The sequence below is a fragment of the Achroia grisella genome, unplaced genomic scaffold (assembly GCF_030625045.1).
Source record: "Achroia grisella isolate CSIRO2021 unplaced genomic scaffold, CSIRO_AGI_Agris_v1 utg114, whole genome shotgun sequence".
In the NCBI taxonomy this organism is placed as follows: Eukaryota; Metazoa; Arthropoda; class Insecta; order Lepidoptera; family Pyralidae; genus Achroia; species Achroia grisella.
The window spans coordinates 6,296-30,070 of NW_026712585.1; the positions used below are offsets into that span (position 1 = coordinate 6,296).

The 23,775-nt window shown below is 31.7% G+C and overlaps 2 protein-coding genes across 3 annotated transcripts; both read left to right on the forward strand.

Annotated features, from left to right (window-relative positions):
• Positions 1–3,426: 3,426 nt before the first annotated feature.
• On the forward strand, positions 3,427–8,615 carry LOC131850952 (uncharacterized). 2 transcript variants are annotated; one of them, XR_009357855.1, is made up of 4 exons: positions 3,427–3,547; positions 6,069–6,173; positions 7,210–7,413; positions 8,347–8,615. XR_009357855.1 is itself a non-coding variant. In XM_059201374.1 (4 exons), the coding sequence occupies exons 1-4, from the start codon at positions 5,041–5,043 to the stop codon at positions 8,511–8,513; spliced, it is 564 nt and encodes a 187-aa protein (XP_059057357.1). In that variant the 5' UTR covers positions 4,998–5,040; the 3' UTR covers positions 8,514–8,615. The 2 variants fall into 2 exon arrangements, 1 of the variants encoding a protein (XP_059057357.1); XM_059201374.1 differs by lacking the exon at positions 3,427–3,547 and adding an exon at positions 4,998–5,128.
• A 4,178-nt stretch (positions 8,616–12,793) lies between these two features.
• On the forward strand, positions 12,794–19,376 carry LOC131850868 (uncharacterized). Its single transcript, XM_059201251.1, has 9 exons — positions 12,794–12,895; positions 14,189–14,374; positions 14,906–14,962; positions 15,077–15,139; positions 16,015–16,155; positions 16,384–16,557; positions 17,112–17,213; positions 17,779–17,991; positions 19,020–19,376. The coding sequence occupies exons 3-9, from the start codon at positions 14,944–14,946 to the stop codon at positions 19,190–19,192; spliced, it is 885 nt and encodes a 294-aa protein (XP_059057234.1). The 5' UTR covers positions 12,794–12,895; positions 14,189–14,374; positions 14,906–14,943; the 3' UTR covers positions 19,193–19,376.
• The last annotated feature ends 4,399 nt before the right edge of the window (positions 19,377–23,775 follow it).

The following is a 23,775-nucleotide window of genomic DNA, read 5'->3' on the forward strand; positions in this document are numbered from 1 at the left end:
ATAGAAAACTTGTGGGAAATTACCAAGGCGGAAATTGCTAAGGAAATCATAACTACCAAAGTAAAACTAATTGAAAAATTAATAAATGTATGGTTTCACAATCCCAAAATAAAAGAAAGTGCTAAACAGTGTATTGAAAGTATGCCGAGGCGGATTCAAGCACGACATTGATAGAAGCAAAAGGAAATGTGACAAAATACTAATAATTTCCCATCATCATTTTTATTATACTTGTTTATATTTTCTAGTTGTTCAAATATAAAATTATTATAGTCTAAATTCATTATGAGATATGTGTCTGATATTATTAAATATAATTATAGCCTAAAGTGACGTTTTTAATTAATTATAGACCAATGTTTTACAAAAAACGAATATTTCGTGACTGTCCCTATTAATTTGGCAACCCACTGTATATCTCCTAGTATTAGCATTACCTCCATAATATCGGCTTATTAGCCAAAGCTACGCGTTTTAACTCCGCGGCGTCCACACGGGGGATATCCCTCTAACTATGTAATATTATGTTATCTGTGCTCTAACGGACCGTGGGCGTTCGGCGCAAAACGACAGCTCCATTAACTCTCTAATACCAGTACACTACATGGCTTGTTTTAGTATATGGAAGTTTAAATTATAGATGTCTATGTTATTGTCAATAATAAAACTGTAGAACGAATAAAGTAAAGGATTTTTCTATAATAAGAATAATAATCTCAGGACAATTCACACAGCGCCATCTAGACCCAAGTTAAGCTAGCTAAAGCTTGTGTTATGGGTCCTAGACAACTGATACAAATACATAGATATTATTATTCTTATTATACATATAAAACACCCAGACCGATACAAACAATCATATTCATGAATACAAATGTTTGTGCCGTGCGAGGAATCGAACCCGCGACCATGGGAAGGGAACGGCATGTTAAACCGCTAGACCACTGAGGCCGAATTAATGGCAAAAGACTTTTTATTTGGCATTGCGAGGGAATATTTAGCATTTAGTCAGATAATTAATTAATGAATACTATATACTTTAAATATTTGACAACAACCAAGTATGTTATTTATTTTCTTTTTCTTTATGAAAATGACTAATTACAATTTGTAATGTAATTTGTTTCCTTGTAATTTATAGTTATTGAACGTTGATACATTATAACATTTTTAATTTTAGGGCGGTACGAAGTTTGCCGGGTCAGTCAGTTGTTATCACAGATAATATAATATTACATAGTTGTTATATAAAAATAAGTAATGTAAGTCAAAGAAAATAAACTAAACCCAACTCAAAAATATCACTTGCGATAGATTTTTGTTCAATATATAAACTGTTTTCGGAGTTTTCTTTTATGAAATACCTATATATTGCTAAAAATATATAATACAGAAATAAAAATTTACTTACCAAAGTAATTGTTACATAATACATTTGAAGAATATAAACCAATTAGAAGTATTAGTGTTATAGAATACATTATTAGAATGAACTTTATAATTGTATATAACAACACATTAATAAAATAATTTTCCTCTAGGCAAGATTTTCCTGTAGCTCTCAGGTTATTAATATAAACTTATTAGCTCCTACTTATAACAAGCTATTTGACATCGCTAAAAGCAATATAAACATTTTTAAGTATTTTGTATGAAACTAAGGTTACACTGTATTTGTATTAACAAGTAGCTGAGCACGCGACCTCCGTATAATGTAAGTAACGTTTCGTTGTAAGATAATTGTAAAGTTTAAAACAGTATATAATTGTAATAATTCGACAATATTAAATTTTATTAATCCAAACAAAATAATAAACAAACAGATTGTCAATCAGTTGACGATTTGTGTATAATGCTGATTACCCAAACAAACAGACTGTTAAGCAGTTCACGATAATTGTATATAAGTAAAACCTGTGTAGATATTTGTAAAATAAATAAATAAAAATTAAAAAAGTTAAGTTATATACTTGCTATTAAAGTAACGCTAAATTTTTACGAATTAATAAATTTAATCTTTTTGCAAGAAACGAAACGAGCTTAATGTCTATTTAACATTTATCAAATTCAAATACAAATTCAAAAATCATTTATTCATGTGGGACATTTTAGCCGTTTATTAACGTCAAGTTTTTACATTATAATTTTTTTTTGCCTACCGTTCGGCTCATTGATTGAATTAGTTTGCAACGGCGTTGTGTGTGAATGTGAACAAAAAGTCGTCTTCACGGAGATCTGAGAAATGAAATTCGTTTCACTATACGAATTTCATTTCACTATACTATAGTATAGTGTCTTTTGTAACAACTATAATTTAAGTGTATGTAAGAATTACTATATTTGTCGATGCCGATGGTTTCTCACATCTACTTGTCTTACATCTCTATGGTTGTAGGGTATTTTCTAGGTTTCTCTAAATAAGTCTAACAAAGTTTATTTTCCCAAAGTTTAATTTTTAGTAAGTAATTTTAATACATGCTGTATTAGAATTTGTAACTTACAAACAATTGACATGTATCTACAAAATAATAACTCATGACGTCGAGGCAATCATTCTTACAGAAGTGTTAGAGGATTTCTTGTGGAAAAAGCCATCAACGTACTGCGATACTTTAGTCACACCTATTGTAGCCGCCAACCTGTTTGCTTTGTAAACTCTTTTTCATTTATAGGGTCAGATTAGCAGTGAAATAACAAGATAAGATTAGATGACATTTCCTGATGAGTCCTCTAGAATGGCGACACATGAATGGTATCTCGGGTATCACGTGGTAACGCGATATCAGTTAATATCCCCGAACAATAGCGAGTGCAGCTATCGCTTATGGACTTATAAAGCGGCTGAAAGCCATCTCCTGCCTAACGGATACGACATTAGTCTGAGAGCACGACTAGGGCTTCGAACCTCGACATTCTGAACGAACCACTGTGCACCAGTAGATCGACGGAAGAACTTTGTACTTGTACTTGTAGGATTTGTAGCTAATTGATTTGGCTAGGATCATCAATACCTCTGAACGGGTATTCATGAGTATGATTGTTTGTATATTTTGTATCGATTTACAAAATAAAATACACGTAAGTATTTATATCAGTTGTCTAGTACGCATAACACAAGCTCTGCTTACCTTGGGACTTGAGCTTTTGTATGAATTGTCTAAAAAAATAAGCATATGGATGATGCTCATCCAGCAGAATCCGCAAAACAATTGCAATCAGATTTAATTCAGCTATTAGCTGATGGTTCTATTTAAGTAAATTTCAAAGCAGACTCATACATACAGACCACCGAGGTCGTCAAAATACCTAAATATACATGTATATATATATATATGTACATATTTATATTATATTTTCCTTGTATTACATCAGTCAGTATATTTAATATATAACGTTCGTTAGTATGAAATAAATAACGTTCTCTATTATTACAGTATTTTAACCAAGATGGCGCATAATTTTTGTTATTTAAAATTTAAATCTTCATATTTAATTTATATTGCATTGTTATACAATGAAATTATAATGGAGACAGCCTGCTGTCGTTGTAAGTAATTCCTATACTACCTTTACACTACTGTGTCTATGTAGGTACATATAATATATATGGTACATGTTCCTAGAGCATTCGGTAGTTGGTTGAACTTAATTTATTTCTCTTGGAGAGAAATTTAATATAGCCTAACTATTTTAGTGAGGCTTTAAGGCTCAGCTCAGCCAGAAGACTAGTTTACCTCAATTGTTTGGGTAGGATCTAATAGTTTATTTAATTTACGTATCAGTGATTTCCATGAGCTTTAGTCAGATTTAGTTGGGTATACAAAGTATATATTTGAGATAGATTTTGAAAAAAAATATCAGCAGTATAAAAATTTGGCGGCTGAAATAGGTTAGTATACAATAACAATTCAGTCTCACATATTTTAGCTGAAGATATATTCAGTGTATATCAGTTCAGTTCAGTATATACTATTGTTTCAGTATAACGTGTAATAGTAGTGAATTACAGTATAAGAGGCATTACATCTTAGCCCTAATGGGTACCACAAGTGCAAATAATGTGATATCCATATTTATTCATGTATATAGGCATCGGTTATCACTTACTATCAGGTGGGCCGTGAATCTGTTTGTCATTTCAATTACATAAAAATAGATCGACTAAACATATAAATAACTCGTTTACAATAATTTAATAACAATTATCTGTATTATAACTACATATATGTGGTGGGAACAATATACTTATAATAAACTGTACATGTAATACACACTTAATTTTACCACAGATAACATAGGTTCTACTTTTTAAATTATATTAGTAATGACTACTACTAATGTGGTTACTACCCGTGATTTACTACACTGAATTACACCCAAGAGGTTGTAAGTTCAAGTCTGGCCGACACCAACAAAAACTTTGTGTGTCTATTTATACTTCTGTCTAACTATCTGACCAATATCCGAATTAATCCAAGACAGGCCGATAGGTTTTAATTACTCGATAATGCCTCTGAGTACAATATAACAGTCGACAGGGAATGTAGTAAAAATATTTTTATTATATAATAGTAATAATTAACTTTTGTGTAAAATTTTAGCTTCTACAAGGAACAAGGAGAATCTAAGGTACTATGACACAAGTGTACGGAATATTTCACATAAATGTACAAGCAATGTTTATAGCAAACAGTCAATAAATCATATGACCCACCGTCTAAATTACTTCCCCGGAACTGGTAAATCTATAAACTTAAACAAAATTTTTATTTTTTAACAGTACTATCAAGAGAATTCCCAAAAATCTATATTGTATCCTACTTCACAATTGTTATTGACTGATTGGGTTTTAAAAATAATATTATTTAAAGAATGGGATGAGGTAAGACAATGCTGATGAATATGTAAATAATAATAGATTAAACGGTAAATAATAACAGTTCTCAGTTCTAATATGACTTACTTATTTCCAAAATTTATTGTTTTTTAGATATATTATTTTTACAAGGACATGAATCAAATTATTACCTAATACTAACAATGAACTTGTACAATTTTGACAATAATACTGAATTAATCTGTAACCAGATAGAGAGTGAAACAATTTATATACATTCAAAAATACTGGGTAAGTTGGATAGTATTTAGTATTCGTATGCTTGCCTGGTATACTTATACCGCATTCCCACCAAAGCAAACACACACACACATACCTACATGCAACTTTGTAAAAGTATAATATACCTATATTTATATGTATACCTTTTAAATCCCGTTATCGATACATATTAGTATTAAATTTCTGGACTATAAAGCTTTCCTTATAATATGGAACATAAAAAATCACCTTATCTACGGTACAGTTTTAGACAGCGTTGCAACTTTTTGCCTATGATTTCTTGTATCTATACTCGTATAAAGGCTTTATTTGCCTCATTGCTTACAGGCTTAAGAACGAAATATTGTCATATCAGACACTGACGATGCGATAGCTACTAGAACATTTATTTTTACTACCCTTTTAAACATACCTACACTAAAACATTGTACGAAAATAAAGAACGCAATGAAAAATTTACTCATGAACTTCTGTAGGGCAAAATCTAGTATAATATTTTACGAGGATGATCTCATCGTATCTCGTACCGTTATTCAAAAACCTTGTACCCCCGTACGACGATCCTCGTTGGCATTCATAGTTCCTGCATCGTTGACTCTGATTGCTAATATTATAAGCACTATATAACCTTATGGATTATTAATCTATTCCCGAAATCAATTTATCGTCTTAGCGATATATTTACATGCTGAGATACCTATATTTCCTTTTTTTACATAATAAAATTTATTTACATGTTTGTATGGCTACCACTGAATAATAATTTTATGCGTATTATATTAGTTCGCCTACAATTTAATAAAATAAAAGATGCCATTGCAACTGCTATAGAGGCTTTGTTTATTGTTTATGTTAGATTTATCATCAAACGATGACGTGTACATTTCGTACACAGGACGTACAATGCACTGCACCACTAGTTTTAAATGTTTTAATAAATATATTTTAGAGGCCGAAGAAGACTCCACCGATAAAGCATATATATATTACTATAATAATATGACATACCAGACAACGTGTAAAGGGAAACATTCGACGTGGTTGTTATTAAATGGTAAGTAGGAACTATGACAAATGTAAGGTGAACAATACAAGTCATTTTAAAACATAATTGTTCTTTAAACTCTACGGTTTTTATTTTGGCTTTATCTGTACGCAGATACGATTATTACTTTATAACTTATAAATATCAAGGTGAAATGTATTAAGAATATTATTTGGCTATGAAAGCTGAGACATTATAATACAAAGTCTGGTCATGAGTACTGTTACGATTGAGTATAATAAAGCTCGATCCACCCAAGCTGGTAGGGAGTGAATGTTCCAGACTTAACCAAAACTGAAGACCAGCCGTCATCTAGTCCCGATCTGAATTAGATGGATTATGATATATAGTCAGTTTAAAGAGTATGGCTTGCTCTAAACGCTATGATAATTTGGAATCCATAAAATTGACAGTGAAGTATTTGAGTGGATGGAAAGAGTGCGTGCTTCTATCGATATCTGCCCTCAACGTTTAAAGGACTGTATTGCAGCCAACAGACATCATTTGGAATAAGCTTTATACTATATATCTTTATACTAATATTTAAACTAATACACAATAAATAATAAATGCAATAGAAAAAATAAACATTTTCCCTTGTACACAAACAAACAATATTTATGACAAAACTAGGTATAATATTTTAATACTCCTCATTAGATCAATATTTTTTATTTGTGTATTATTCAATTCAGGCCATACAGCCCATATTACAAATACCTTACACACTAACATACATATGAAATATAATAAAATATAAGTATAAATTATCTGCACTGACGACGGCAATCTGTCATGATAACGCCGATTCACTACACCCTTCGGTCATTAGTAGCGCTCGATAGTATTTAAGTAGTCTGTTTCTTCCATCACTTGCAATGTTTGTCAATAAAATAAATAATTAATATTCCACTACCACAATCATCATCTTTCAGCCAACTGAAATTTACTGTTGGATATACTGTTGGTCTCAATCAAGGCATGCCACTAGTTACGATATGCACTGCAAACTAGTTCTGTTAAAATATGTTTTTTTTTATTTCAGATCATAACAGAATTGTTGGAATTCAAAAAGAAAACCGTGTTAATTTAAATATCAGTGAACATTCAAGGATGATTTGCATTGACTACGAATGCTATAATATGAACTCTATAAATACTACACTATGTACGAGAGTAATACGAAAAGATTTAACCTTTATATCTTATGAATACGACTCCAATAGTAGCTATAATAAATTAATAACTGGTAAGCTTTTTTACTAATTCTCCCTCTGAAATTTTAAACTTTACCCTTCAGTTAGTAAGACACCACATACATTATCAAGTAAGACATAATTATATATACGTGTATAATTATGATTGCGTATATATCTAATTTAATTTAATTTACTACTTTCAAATTGAAAGTAGTAGATTAAATTAAATTAGTTTTTTTTTAATTTTATTAAATTTAATTAGAAACATGACTGATATTTGAAGAAACACTTTCTAAATATACCTACTAGGTAGTACTAAGTTCACAGCACTGTGTTTTACTAACGATTACCACTTTCCATTTGGTGAACCGTTGTTTGTTTAACATTCTAGAAAAATCGTAAATTGTAAGCCTAAGTGTATAATGTTTTAAAAAATAGAGCCAGTGTTACGTTTTTCACAGATTTTGAATCCTAAAAAATATTTTTTTTATTGTAAATACGTTTGCGCTTGGTCTTACCAATGGTCTTGATCTGGTCTGGTCTGGTCATCTGATGGAATAATGGTGGCGAGACCTAGGATGTACTCACCCAGAAGAAATGTATTCACCCCAGACTTGAAGGTTAGATCACTAATGTGAACGATCAGGAAATACGACCACAGCTACTGAAAGCGTTATACTTCCAGTAGATCGTGTTTCCGCACTGAATGTTTGTGGTTTCGGAAACTTACTTACGTAAAAAACTTACTTGAGCAAAATAATACAAATCCAAACATCATACTTAATATATATAATAACTGATATGATATCTATAGTATATTCTTCATAGTTCTTCATGATATGATATTATGAAGAAGAGGCGTGAAGAATATAATATAGAATTGAAAGAAAAGAAAACTTGACCAAAACTGCCAAATTTTATTTCTTATTGAAGCTAACTGGTTTTTAAATGTTTGATTGAATGTAGGTAACTATTTTTTTCAGTGTCCATAATAACATTTGTGGTGTTGGTTGGAATAATACTGATTCTACTGTCTGCGCTGCTTTGTTGCATTTTCAAGAAACCCCGACCTCCAATGCCTTTGCCGGAACAAGCAACTGACTCAAACATTTTATATTCTGAAATATATGATCACATAAATCGCATATAATATAACATATATTAATAAGGGTTGGGTTGATGTTATATGAAATTTTAACATATTAATTGCGTTGCAAGAACGCTTAACTACATATTTAAGCGTTCTGCCTAGCTTGAGACCAGATGGCACTGTGTGAATTGTTTAGGCTTATTATTAATACTACGTATAAAATATATAATTTTAAATATAAATATAATTACAATAGTAATGTTAGACATTAAAATACACAAATTAAATATAATAATATGTTTATATGTATGCTACAATTAAGTGAAGTTGGTTATAGGTAATCAAATGGAAGAATGTTGCGTAATTACAGGTATTACACCTGAAGTATAAGTATCACTGCTCTCTTGTAACATGTACTGTAAATATACAGATAATTTAGTGTTTTGGCTATGTCGCCTTTCACATAAAATATAAATGTATCTATAGAGTACAATTCTCATAAGAGCAGTGCCAACTCTCGTAAAAGTTTGTTAAATTGCTCTGTAACAGTTTTATTTTCTTGTCTTTTATCGTTTTTGTTTATTTATTATAGCAATTTCTAATATTTTTTGTATGTTTTTAGTATAGTCACTGATAATATAATAGGGTTGGTTAGATGCGGCGGCCTTGTTACATGCGTCTTTGCGTGTGTCCCTGGATAGTACTTGAAAATTAGAAATTAGTGATTTTCCTTGTGAGTGTGCCTTTAACGCAAATAAAAGATTTATCTATTTAACTATCTATCTCTATGGTTTTTGCACAGTATTTCGATTTTAAGGATCTTTGCTTATAACATCTTTAATTATTATATTATTCACTATATTATTGAAATTTATTCCAAATTCGAACCTCTAATATTATATCATATTCGATCTATATTAATTCGAATAAAAAGCGTATTTTTTTAGATAATTAAAATTACAAACAATCTGTCGGTCCACCTGATGGTAAGTGGTAATCTTGCCTAGATATATCAACAGCACTACGACATTACGTTATCATGTGAAACCGTATCCGTGGTGCCAGTCACGTCGTAACGTCGAGAGAGGTGAACATCTTTATTTACTACAAAATTTCCTCTTCTCTGAATTCTTATACTTAGAAACTATATGTTTCAAAGTATGAAAAAAATAATCTAGAATTTATGACACATAAAATACAAGCATAACTGACGGCCATGGTGGCCTAGCGGTTTAGCACACCACTTTATTTTTGACGGTCGCAGGTTCGAATCTTCGCACAGTACAAACATTTGTATTCCTGCGTATTATTTTTTATATAGGTCAGCGTTTTCCTATGTAATAGTACATATGTATTTACAAAAAATAACCTATCTAACTATATCTATTAGTTGTCTAGTACCCATAACACAAGCTCTGCTTAGCTTGGGATTATAGTTTTTTAAACACGGAAACTAATTTGACAGGAGTAAATGTCAAATTAATATCTAAATATAATATCTAACTTTATTTATTTTATGTTAATGTAATTTTAAACAAACACCTACACATTCTTTACGATTAACATATAAAAATGGGTGGGTAACTAATATTAATTTTCGATAGCACCACATACTTATTTAAAAATTTCAAAAACCTGCTAACATCGTTAATGTCACATTTGTCTCCTGGAATAAAATAAACTATAGATGGCGCTGTGTGAATTGTCCAAGAATAATATGATTATTAGTATTATATTAGCTACACACTTTATAAATCGGTTGAAACGATAAGTTAGTCCTACTATTATATATTGAGATTCTCCTCAATGTGAGTCATCTCAAACCTGACTTGACGTGTACATATTAATCATAATACCTAGCTATTTTATTGTATAATTATAACAAATGTTGCGTGGGTTATTTCAGTGACACAAAATGGTGTATTCTGTGTGTTATTTAAAATTAATATTAACGTACTTAATATGTACTGCATTATATACTAAATCGTTAATGGGCACAGCCAATAGTCTACCCCGTAAGTACCTACTCTTGCACTGTATTATGACTACATGACTTTGTGTACTATCACAGATAATATAATATCCCATCAAAAACATAAATGTGAAATGATAGCCGAGTTTAATATTATGATATATGCCTTGATTGTTGACTTCTACGACAAAAGAGAGGAGATCTAAATGGGTGCCAAGTTCAATGGTCTGTCCTGAAATGTATTTATAACAATATAAAATATCATTTCTTCTTATAACTTAGGATAATATACTGTAGCCTAAGGTCTAACTTGGCCAGTTCTCATATACCAATTATTACTTTCGATTGCTAGTTACTACTAATATTAAAATAGGAACCGACAAGTAACATGTTTAGAACTTGCGAAGGCTACAGTATATTTCGTACCATCCTGATCATCTGGATGAATGGCGGTCTTCCACAGTACGGTTTTCTATAAACTTTTTGCCTCGCACAACCACATTGTGGAATCACCTTCCAGCAATGGTATTTCCGAACCGATACGATATTGAAGCCTTCAAGAAAAGAGCTTATTCCTTTTTAAAAGGCCGACAACGTACTTGCAATTCCCCTGGTGTTGCGGGTGCTCATGGGCGGCGGTAATCACTTACCATCAGGTGAGCCGCATGCTCGTTTGTCCCCTGTGTTATAAAAAAAAATACCAAATCTCAGTTAATAACATAATAAATACGAAATTCGACTATACTCCTAGTGTTTACCGCTCAATGCAATATTTGAAGTTTGCTAGTTATCGACACTGATGTGAAGGGGTCAACGTAAATTGGTAATGATCGACGTTTTCATATAATATTACTTTCCGTCCAGTACAAGATGAGATATTTTCGCCAGGGATCAATGTCAATTGGTGGCAATCGACGTTTTCATAGAATTTTAGTATTCGTCCAGTATAAGTTGAAATAGAATCAATTAAAATGAAAAATTGTAGTAAAATGATAACAATTTACCAGTTTCAGTTCAATTTACCATTTTTTCCTTTCTATTATCCTAATTACCTATCTGCATGCCAAATTTGAACTTCCTAGGTCATCTGGAATTGGGTTATAATTTTGATCTATAGTTGATTTGTGATAAAAATGACGATTTTTGGACATTAATATCTAAATAACCGGTTGAGATATGTTTATGAAATTTGGAGCACATATTTATCTCGCAAGTCTCAATATATGAACCAAATTTGACAGGATTATGTGAAAGAGTTTTTGAGTCATGAGGGGGTCAAAAGTGGCTCCAAATGGTTCGTGTAAATATACACACGGTGCTGCTTGCCAGTTTACTTGAAACTCGGCTTGACACGCTACCGCATGTCTAGATTACAGTACTATTATACATATTACTGTACATAATGTAATGTAATAAACTACAATGTCTGTTTAGTTCTAGTTTCGAGTGTGTTCTTAAAGCATTTGTATAAGTTTTTTTATTGGATGACAATAGTATTGTTAACCCGCCGGAGCTATACGTTTACGCTAGCGGGGAATCAGTGAATGATGAGGTCAGGTAAGTTACCACATCGTGACATATTCACCTGAAATAGAATAGAATAGAATAGAAAATCATTTATTCAAATAAACTTACATTGAAGCACTTTTGAAGAGACATCACATTTTTTTAATCTACCGCTCATTCGGAAAGCTTTCTCGTCACAAGAAGAACGAGCAAGAAACTTGCGTGTTGCTCTTTTAAATAATTTTATTCTTACTTTACATTTTTAAGTTTAAGTGTGTGAATACAAACCACCAATTAGCACTAATTCAATTAAATACTAAAATAGAAAAATATTGAATATATAACCAACTGGTTAAACAATTAGTAAGAGGAAATCAGTCATAGTGATTAGAGCAGACCAGTCCCTACAAGCAGCATCCGTTCACGAGTATGACGGATGAGTTAGCCTATACTGCGCTCGACCATATTTTAGGGAGCCCAATGACCCGGCCCACCACGCCGCACCGCCACAAGTCTGGACATTTTAGTGAGCATGACTACTCAAAACACTAGACCACGTCATAGCTACTTACAATTGCCGTCTGATAGTTCACCAATCCATCACCAAGCCGTGGATAAGGTTTTAAGCCGTCTTAAAGTTTGATCTACCCAAACTTGGTTGGAAACGAACGATGTTCCGAACTTGATCAAAACTGAAGACTGACCTATTTAATTTAAAAGTTGCTGTCGTTGTGTTTTTTTTTAATACGAACTCTTTTTCGTTTTATTTCTATTTCTTAAAATATAGTTATACGAAGTTTTATTATAAATATTATGTAAACTGATATACAATGACGCTATAATTATCTGCATTAATGTTTGATTTTAGGAGACCTAGAAATTATAAATTATGGTGCTGACTTTCTACATCTGAATTTAACTTTCCAGAAATTACCCGCATTAGCTACAAAATTTTACTTTCAAGGTTTGTACTTATACAACACGGCTTTATGAATGCACGCTAAAGAAATTGTTGAAATTTAAATACAATTTTACAACCTTGTAGGTCTAGCGGTATTCCACGCCGCGCCGTTTTACTTTCGAAGGTCACAAATTCGATTCATCGGACTCTACAAACATTTGTATTCATGAATATGTTTATTTGTATCAGTCTCGAGTGTTTTCTATGTATAATATGTAGATATTTACAAAAAATATATACGTAGGTGTAGAAGTATGAAACCGGATTTTTTTTGTATAAATTGCGTTATAAGTATTTTTGTTTTTTACGTAGATACTTTTATGTATAAACTTCTTAGGACATAAATGTAAGTCTACAAAAATTATTTCATACATTATTTCGTATATATATTTAAGATGTCTAGTGTTTTCTATGTATAATATCATGTTTGTAAATTTCAAAAGTTATTTATTCAAAATAGGATCCATTGGAATTTATACATTTTTCCCACCTTTTCGGCAGGTTATGAATGCCACGCCAAAAAAAAAAGTGGTTTTTCGATTTTCTTGCTGCCTTTCGTTTAGTTCATGTGGTACCCATTTTCCCACTTTCTGAATCTTTCTCACAGCTTTCAGACGAAGAGATACTGCTTTTTGCGTCACATTTAATTGTTCCACGAGGTCTTGTTGAGTTATTGTTAATTATCGTCTTCATCCAATAAGGCTTGCAAGTCCATGTCTTCGAACTTTTTCGGTGGTTTCCCATGCTCCTCGTTTTTCACGTCAAAATCACCACTTTCAAATTTTTTAAACCACTCAAATCATTGAGTTTTGCCAAGAGCATGTTCACCGTATGCTTCGACAAACATTTTATGCGATTCTGCAGCAGTTTTCTTCAAATGATAGCACTTTCAAATTTTTTAAACCACTCAAATCATTGAGTTTTGCCAAGAGCAAAAACCAATCTTTTTTCAAATGATAGCAGCTGTCCCTAAATCATAATTCGTAGGCACAAAACTTGACATGTTTGAGGTTATGGAAAAATATACCGGTAGTATATGAAACTCGGGTTATTCTATGTTGACAAACTTCATCGGCTGTTAGAGGAAGAAGATGAAGCTACAGAAGCGGTCTTATGGTCTTTAAACTGATGCCGAGCACCATCTATAGGGAAATTCCGATTTCATACTTCTACTGCTCAAAGTACTTGTCAGTTCAGTTGTCCAGTAGGGTAATAACAAATGTTTAAAGTTCACCGTCTATGCCTGTAGATATTCTCAAAAGACTCTAATTTAACACCACATATTTTTATTTTCAGTACAACCTAAAGATACAATTGTAAATAAAGTATGTGTGAATGAAACTCTACCCACAATTGTGTGCACATTACACATAAATGAGAGTACATCTGGGTATTTGTACATAAACTTTGAATCCAGCAATAATGAACTGTGTTGTAAATATTTACTATTTTCATTATACTATATAAAGCGGCATACATACAGTAAGTATCAAATAATATTTCAAATAAGAATAGGCACAGAAACCCTAAGTTGAAGGTAAAGAAGTTCATAATTCTTTTGCTCCTCTGCTTTTTATCCCTAACATGTGAGACGATATTTTTCACTTATGCATGTACATATTTTTAAAGGTGGGATACATAAAATAATTACGAATTAATCTTTTATATAGATAACATTAAACCAAATGTAAATACATATATTTATTAATAGTTGTAAAACGAAAAAATGTATTTTTTTAAATAAATTATATTGTTATGGTATTTTTTTAAGAATTTATAGTTAGCTATATATATTAAATGTATTTCTTTAAAAAAATGCGCTTATTAAAATACGAAACACGTATTTATACCACAGTGGTAGCAATATGGTGAATGCAACTCTTGTCCATATTCCTTATCTCGGATTAAATTGTTCTGTAATTTCTTTCTTTATGTTAAGCTTTAAGTTGAGTAGTGGACCACTGAACCACTACGCTCTCATATGAAATTAAACTTGAGCACATGCTTTTACAGGAGAACCTAAGGATATATACCGTGAATTAAAAATAGACATGAAAAAAGAATGTATTGGTAAGCATTTGTTTACATATATAAAAAAAAAAATATTAAGTGCTGCTCACTCAGTAAGATGTTCTGGTTTGTACATACTAATTAATTATCACGCTCTTCAACTGTTTGTTTTAGAATCAATACAAACCGATTCATTAGTCATTAAAGAAATTACAAAAAAGGACTCAGAAAAAGGAGGTAAGAAAGTTAACCAGTTTTATAACCAATATAAAATGTATATTGTTTCTTGTTAATTTTTAAAATATTATATATGAAATGATTTATTTTAGGCATTTGGAATGGCAAACAAGTTAACCAGGTAGTAAGTGGTAAGTGTCGCCTATATTCATGAACAACACTACGGACATCACACTAACATGTAGCACTTCAGCCCTAACTGGGGATAGAGGTGGGGCAGAGTTGGGCACACCTGTTGGCCATTAAGCCGGACTCTTCTGCGGGGGATAAGAGGAGTAAAAGGATTCTGATCCTTTTGCTGGCGTCTACTCCAGTTCTCTTTACGCTGCCTCCTTTTGCGTAATTCCTCACAGAAGGATGTTACCGCCAGCCACGGCTTGTCGCTATTAACTGTACTGCAAATTACATTCGTCAGCAAGGGGTCGATTCGGTCGGTCTTTATCATACTGACGAGGTGCGATGCCGCTCCGGCTTGTTACGCCGTACTTTCTTCCAGATTATATTACGTCATGTCCTCGTAACCTCCGTAAGCATGGCAACTGATTGTCGGCTCTCTCCTAGTTACATTACACAGATACCGTCCGAAACAGGCATCTCAAGACAGTATCTGTGTCAGCAAATGCCTTAACAACCATCATCGCCTGCCTATCCAGTTTTTAATTGTGATAATACTAGTAGCCCCGCTCATGTTTCGCACAATGTACCACACATTGGTCGCACTTTAGGAGTTTTGTATATATAGGCATACTACATAATAACGTAGATACCTACAAATTGTGAAGTATTTTCTAAAATAGGTGCAGCAGTTCCAGTGTCTACTTTCCTTATAACAAAACTGTTAATAACTATAATATTATATTATACATATATTAAAGATTCACAAAAATCCCAAAAGATTTCGGAGCCCACTGTAATATATAATGAACGGAAATTTTCACATGAATGTACAAGACAATTTGAAGGCAACCAGGATAGTTTGAATATGTACCACCGTCTAAATTACGGTTCGAAAACAGGTAAATATATGAACATTGTATAACTTTTTACTTTTATAGTTACTAATGGAATAAATCCACGTAACTTTCACAGCAAGACTTTCTTTCTTTGTTTTTGTTCTCGAAATAATACTTGGAAATCAGTATTGTATACTTAGTTCACTATTGTTGTTATTAATGGTTTTTTAACCTAAAATAATAGAATGCGTATTATTGTACATATCTTCTATATTTGCATTTTTCTTTTAGATTTAATACTTTTACAAGTATTACCACACTATTCCTTGAAAGTAAACATCGGTTTGTACCATTTTGACAATAACACCAAATTTATATGTAGCGAAACATTAAAAGCGAGTGGAAATAAAAATGAAAGTAATACAGAAGAGGTTAAAACAATATTTGTAAATTTTACGAAAATAAGTAAGACATTATTTTGTTTTTTTTTTTTTGGTAGTTGTGTATAGAGTCCTGGCATATTCGATAAACACAAGTTAAAATATTAATATACTTTTACCGTATTTTCACCTAAGAACACAGTACATGTTATACTTTAGGTACAAAATCTATTGTTTCATATTATGTATTACATATCACATGGTGTTGATTACCTTAAAAATTTGCCTTATTCTAATAAGTAATATAAGTTGTATACTCGTATATACGCTCAATTTCAGAATAATAAACGAGACGCAAGGGGGAGGGATTGTGCAGAATAGTGACTGCAGTAAAAAAAGTACTCATAAATACTCGTGGTACAAAATGTTATAACTGTAAAACTAGTTGCCAGCCCTAGTGCCAGGGTCACACTAAATCCTTTACTTATTGTTAGTGTTGCGTACTATAAAAATAATAATATAATAACTTTTTTGTAAAGGCACCTGTATGGATTATTAAAGTACCCATTTTTCTTGTTATACAGGTATTAAATCGCGGTCTCAGTTAGTTTAAAAACTTTAATAATAACATTTTTTTAGATGCTGAAAATAACAGTGATAAAGAATATATACAGTATTATGAGAATATGACCTACGATATAACGTGTAAAGGTATACATTCAAGGTGGTTATTATTAAACAGTAAGTCCTATTTTTTAATGCATTATTAAAAAATACTGCCATATCCCCTGCTAACGCCCTGAATATTTCACACAGCGCCATCTAGTCCCAAACTAAACAGAACTTGTGTTATGGGTACTGGACAACTAATACAGTTTTTCATACAAACATAATATACATAGAATTCAACTAGGGACCAATACAAATAATCTATTAATAAAGACAAATGTTGTCCATCATGCGAGGAACGGAACCCGCGACCATCGGAAGTGTATGTGTTTCCCCTGAGGCCTGAATTATTTTATCTCCTCCACTAATAGTCCAATGTTACTTTTGACTTTATTGCCGTATGTAAGGCATTTAATTTTGGGGTAAGAAATGGAAAGTTTATATACATATCAATATCCAGCTTATAAAAAATACCATCTTAATAATCTAATTCTTTACAATAATGCTACATAACGTAGTATTGACGTTAGTCTATCTATCCTTTTTATCACATACACTTTCTTTAATGCTTGTCAATAAAATTAAAATTCAGTTCTGTTTAAATTCAATAGTACTAAATATTTTTTTTATATTTCAGAAGATAACATGGTCCTACAAATTCGTGAAGAATTACGTATTAATTTAAACTTTAATTTCAACAGCAACTATTCAAGGCTTATTTGCATTGAATACGAATGCAAAAATTTTAGAGATATAAACACAACAGTATGTACGAGGAGAGTACGAAGAGATTTAAACTTTCTGTCTTACAAGTATCAATCCAATGATAACAATTGTAATCCAGGCAGTGGTAAGTGGAATTTTAATATGTTTAAATTTACAATCTGAAATTTTAAAATTCACTCTTCTGGCAAATGGATATACATTGATTAGAATAAAAAGTATAATCCATTACATTTAAAATTAGTATTCATGGTGCTAAGTAACAGTCATGTGTAACGTGCAACTGTGATGAAACCAGATTAAATTACATTTACTGCTATATATATCCACTGAATATCTCCATCATAACTGACCTGATCTTATGCTTGTCTTATCATCTTCCACTGATGACTCCCCGCCAGAACTATTATCATTCATTTCAAAAAGAATACCCTAGACCACCGGGAATTCCAGTTACCAGTTTTCATTAGGTGAGCAGTGAGCTTGTTTAGAATGTCTAAATGCGTAAATATGTTGTATATGGTAAGTATTACTGCGCCGGATCGGTACCACGGAACGGAACGGACTGACAGACGGAGTGCAACAAAATAATAGACGAATATTTAAAAAACAGATTTAATTACAAAATAAAAATACATACGTAGTACATAGACTCGGGCGACATCTAGTACTGTTAATGTAGGCGCAATGCATATAGAAATAGATCACCGAGCACGAAAAATAGTTCAATATGGCTATTGAACTTGTGTCTAAGCCAATAATAGCCATTTTTCATGTTATGTTGTAGAAGTTAGTGAACAGCACGGATACAGCGACCTAGACAGCTTGTTAGAGATTTCTGTGAACAGTAACAAACATAGCTATATTGTACAATTCAATATTCCGACGAAGACTGTTACAAATATAAATATAGTAGGGCCAATCGACTTCTTTTTTATTGAAGCACTCTTGTTAGCACACTTTGTTCTTCAATATGATATTGAAAACGTAGCCCTTGCAATAGATTTCCAGGGGCTTATAACAAACAATACCTATATATAATTAACAAGAGTGCTTCAATAAAAAAGAAGTCGATTGGCCCCGCTAATATAATGTACCCAAAATCATTTACAAATAAAATTATTAGTATTATTGAATATTCCTATTTCTTTTCAGGTTCAATAATCGCATATATCGTGTTGGTTGGAATAATACTGATTCTTCTATATTTTGTTCTTTGTCGGAAATTCAAGAAACCTCGACCTCCGATGCCTTTGCCAGCGGAAGGAACTGATTCGAACCATATTTTATATTCTGTAGCATATGATCACGTAGTAAGACGCAGATAATAAATACAAAGTGTATTATTACTGGTTGATATTTAAACGTATTAAATTTATTGTAATCTTATTTATGAGACGTGTATTCAACTTTATGCCGGATTTGCTTCCAAGTAAGTCGTCAAATAAAAAGCCGTACATTGCAGTTAAGTTATTTGATAGTAGATAAATACTAAATAGCTGGTATAGTAAATAATGTGCTATGTGTTCAGGAAATTCCAGAGCCGTGATGTTTGTATCTAAATGATAGGGAGATAGGATATAATGAATATAAAGCAATATTATTAAAAACATTATAATATAGAAATTAATATTCGTCGTTTTTATACGCCTTACAGTTTTCCTTGTATTACATTGGTACATAAAAACAGACAAATATAGAATTACTCATTAATTTGATTATTCATTACTCACCAAGTATATCGTATTCCTGAAATATTAGTGTAGACGTGCTTTTGTTTTATTTCTATTAATCTAATAAATATGAAGTCTATTTTATTATACATTATCATATTTTTGTTTATAGTAACTGTGACTTGTGAATCCGGTAAGTATCTTCAAAATAGTTATATAACAAAATAATATAGCGATGATATAATTTGTTCATCAACAGAATGTATTTTTATTATGCCAGAATCGAATTTCTACCTTCCGACATAAGTCGGGGTCGAGAAAACCTCGGCAGTAGTTCATTCCACAATCGAAAGTTACTTCCGATGGTCGCGGGTACGATTCCTCGTATATGCTCGTATATGCTAAACTACCTGACCAGCGAGGCCGTCAGAATAATATCGAAGTATCCAATAAGCCACAATGCTCGCTCTATAATAATTTTATCTGCGTTAATCATTCACAGCTCGATATATATAATAGAGCACGTTCTAAGATTTACATGTTCTCTGAAGAACTGATGTTATGAGATGTCTTGATTTTTTTGGACACTTATCCCTAATATGTTATGTAAAAAAACATATAAATTAATAATTATATAATGATTTCAGAACATGACGTTATAAATTATAGTACTGGTTTTCTAGATCTGAATCTAACTCTAGTGAACATACCCGCAAGAGCTACAACATTTTACTTCCAAGGTTTGTACATTATCGCAGATATCAGAAAGGAGAATGCCTAAAGCAATTCCTATAACTATCTTATCCACAGTTTTCAAGTATAGATGTAGGTAAGAGATAAAATTAGGTTAATGTAAAAGTAGTGAAAGATTCTTATCTAATTAATATATGTCATAAATACCAACTGGATCCCGCAATTCTGCCTACTGATTTTAAATGAAAATTGCCCTATGTGTATTAACTATTGTGTATTACAAAAAGACAGATTCATTCATTCATTCAAGTTTGTGAATTACATGACGTACACGGACACATTCCGTTATTTTACGTAATCTACTTGAAATACCATACATTTATACGAAATTAGACGCGATACTACAGCTTAGTATCGCGTCTAATTTAGTTACCGTCGAACTATATCGTATAATATTGTGTATCTACCACAAGGAAAGCGAATAAGAGAGAATTTGTCGTCACGATTCTCTGTGTTGTAGTTAAACAGAAAAACCAAGGTCTGACGAGGAATCTCTGTTGTCTAATATCTAACATCTTGCACTATAACTATATCTAAGGCTCACAGTCTTGTAAAAGTCCCAATATTTTTTTTGACACTCTTTTATTTTCAGTCAAATCTAAAAATCGATCAGTGAACATAACTGAATGTAAAAGTGAAACTATGCCTAATATACACTGCAAAATATACATAGACGAAAATAAGTGTGGAAATTTATATATAAATGTTGTAACCGGCGATTCTGAATTGTGTAGTGAAATTCTATTACTTGAATTATATTATGGTAGAACCTACACTCATAGTAAGTATTAAATATCCAATCAATTATTACTATTAAAACTTAGGTATTTATGATAGAGTAATCATGTATAGAATATGAGATGATATATTTCACTAATAATATATACATACTAATAATACATACATATTTATTTTTTTACATTCCAAATTTTGCAAAAATACGTTTGTCATAAAAACTGTATCTACTTAATAAAATGTACCTACCACTAAAATAAAACATTGCTATTACTTAATTGTTATAAATTAAAAAAATTCAAATGACAAAACTCGAAATATCGCATTCTAAAAAGTATGACTCAAGAAATATTCTTATAAAAATTATTTGCAAAAGAATATTTCTCAATTCTTAATATTTAGAGCGCAGTTTTTCATTGTCACTTCAATTAATTTCGGGGTTATAAAAAATAATATCTGAGACAAATTTACAACGCACTATAAAATTGTTCTTGCTCTTTTAAAGCATTCATAAAATGTTTAAATATTTTTATTCATTGTTGTCATTTTAAATCTATACAATAAAGTCGTATCTGGCCTTACTATCGTGGCAAGCTTCCTAATCCTATAACAGTTAGATTTGCTCGACACCAATTGATTGAGGTCCAAATAAAAAAAATATAACTTATTGATATTGCGATTACCAGCCTTACAAAGTCGCAGTAGTATATATTTTAGCCAGAGCCAGAGACGAATTCATAGTCAGTCTTTTAGTTTAGCATTATCTTCTGAGAGACTCCCTAACTTGCTGTAAACTTTATCGCCATGAAATTACATTTTATTTTAACTATTTGTTTTTATAAGAATTCGTAAACTGCGTTGATACGAGTATGTCAGTCAGTCAGTAAAATTCTAGTTTTATTAAAACTAAGATATCTCCTAAAGTATTCGTTAAAATCAAATGCCGTAAATCACAATTTTGTTCAAAATTAATGACTTATAATAAATAACGTATTTATTTGCTTAAAGATCAATATCAAAAATAGCTTCGTAAATATTCATTTTAAAAATGAACAGTTCATTACACATTTAATGTAATTTTAACCGTTTACGCGGATGCACTTAAAACAAATATTTTTTGCAACATTTTTCATGCTCCTGTTGGTCGTAGCATGATAGCCTATAGCACTCGGAGATAATATATCTTAGATACAATGAAACAATTTTTAAAATTGAATCAGCAGAACCGGAGATAACCTCGAATAAATAAACATACAAACTTTACGACTTTCTAATATCTATTACAAAAATTGTTTAATAATTTTATTCCAGTCGTACACATAGAAATATTATCTGTTACTCTCACATTTTTGTTAAGTATTAGGCGCAGCTTAATCGAGAACTGGGTGTATATATAGGTACATTAGCGATGAGGTGGCGTGAGTTTATACCCTAGACTGGGGGGAAAGACGATTGTTAGTAATGTGGATAAAGAACCCTAGCAATTTGCTAGCAATGTATGACATATTTGGCCAGGTTAACCTTCACGCCATTTCCTCTGGAAACCATCATAACAAATTCCTGGTGGATAGAACTATTACAGAAATCAATGACGACCTCAGTATTATTTCCGAGTGGGCATCATGTAATAATTTAATATTGAATCCCAAAAAATCTCAATACATTGTTTTGGGTCCCCAATGTCAGTGTCAGTATGTAGTAAATCACAGCCAAACATAGTTGTATGTAGACAACCAGTGGAAAGAGTAAACTTGGTGAGAAATCTAGGGCTCATGTTGGACAGCGGTCTGCGCTATGAAGAACATATAAACATGAAAACCAGAATTGCATTTTATAAACTGAAAGTGCTCTACGGATTAAGAGAATACTTATCTGAAAAGGTTAGAGTGACACTTGTAGAAACACTGGTTTTGTCGCAATTCAATTACTGTGATACTGTCTACGGGCCTAGACTGCTGGCACGGACATCTAGCGCTGTACACAGAGTACAAAATTCGTCCACCTGTTTCTGCTACAGTATGCCACGGCGAGCTCGTATCACCCCATTCTTAAATAAAAATACAGTATTGAAAATGGTCCAACGGAGAATACTTCACCTCACAAGCCTGATTCACTAAGTGGTACATAGAAAGAAACCAGAGTATCTCTATGACAAATTCACCTGGATGAGTGATCTACATTCCTTCAACACTCGAAACCAATACAAAACGCAAATGTCGTTACCGATACATAGGAGGGCAGCAACTAGAGGAGGTTTTAAGTTCTCTGCGGCCAAAATATGGAATGATTTGCCTCCGCCTCTTCAAGTTGAAATGTCCCAATTTAGTTTTAAGTATTGATTAAAACTAGACGAGAATTACTAGACAACTAAATTAAACGAAAACTTAGTTGAAATAAGAGTGACCTTCTAAAAAATAATAAAAAAAGCTAATATTATCCAATATAATTTATATGTATATACTTATATTCTTATTCTTCTTCTCAGCTACACATCCTATTTATTTATTTTACGATGCAATATTTCATCTATATTTATATCTCTTTGTTATTTGAATTTCTATGTTTTAATTGTAAAAAATTGTAAAAATTATCAATTCTTGGACAGTGAAGTAGCTCGCATAATTTTATATTTCGTTAAGTGAGAGGGACTGACTGAAAATCAGCGCTGTGCGCCGTATATGTAAACGTTACGCTCACAGCATCAGCTGAGTCAGCCCTTTTTGTCCAGAATAAGCAGTATGAGGTACTAC

What these genes read in the sequence shown, in the direction of transcription:
- LOC131850952 (XM_059201374.1), top strand. Translation starts at nt 5,041, where the DNA reads ATGAACTTGTACAATTTTGACAATAATACTGAATTAATCTGTAACCAG. An exon ending in GACGTGGTTGTTATTAAATG is followed by an intron (nt 6,174 to 7,209) that starts GTAAGTAGGAAC and finishes TTTTTATTTCAG; the next exon opens with ATCATAACAGAATTGTTGGA. An exon ending in CTATAATAAATTAATAACTG is followed by an intron (nt 7,414 to 8,346) that starts GTAAGCTTTTTT and finishes TATTTTTTTCAG; the next exon opens with TGTCCATAATAACATTTGTG.
- LOC131850868 (XM_059201251.1), top strand. An exon ending in TGTAAATTTTACGAAAATAA is followed by an intron (nt 16,558 to 17,111) that starts GTAAGACATTAT and finishes ACATTTTTTTAG; the next exon opens with ATGCTGAAAATAACAGTGAT. An exon ending in CAATTGTAATCCAGGCAGTG is followed by an intron (nt 17,992 to 19,019) that starts GTAAGTGGAATT and finishes ATTTCTTTTCAG; the next exon opens with GTTCAATAATCGCATATATC.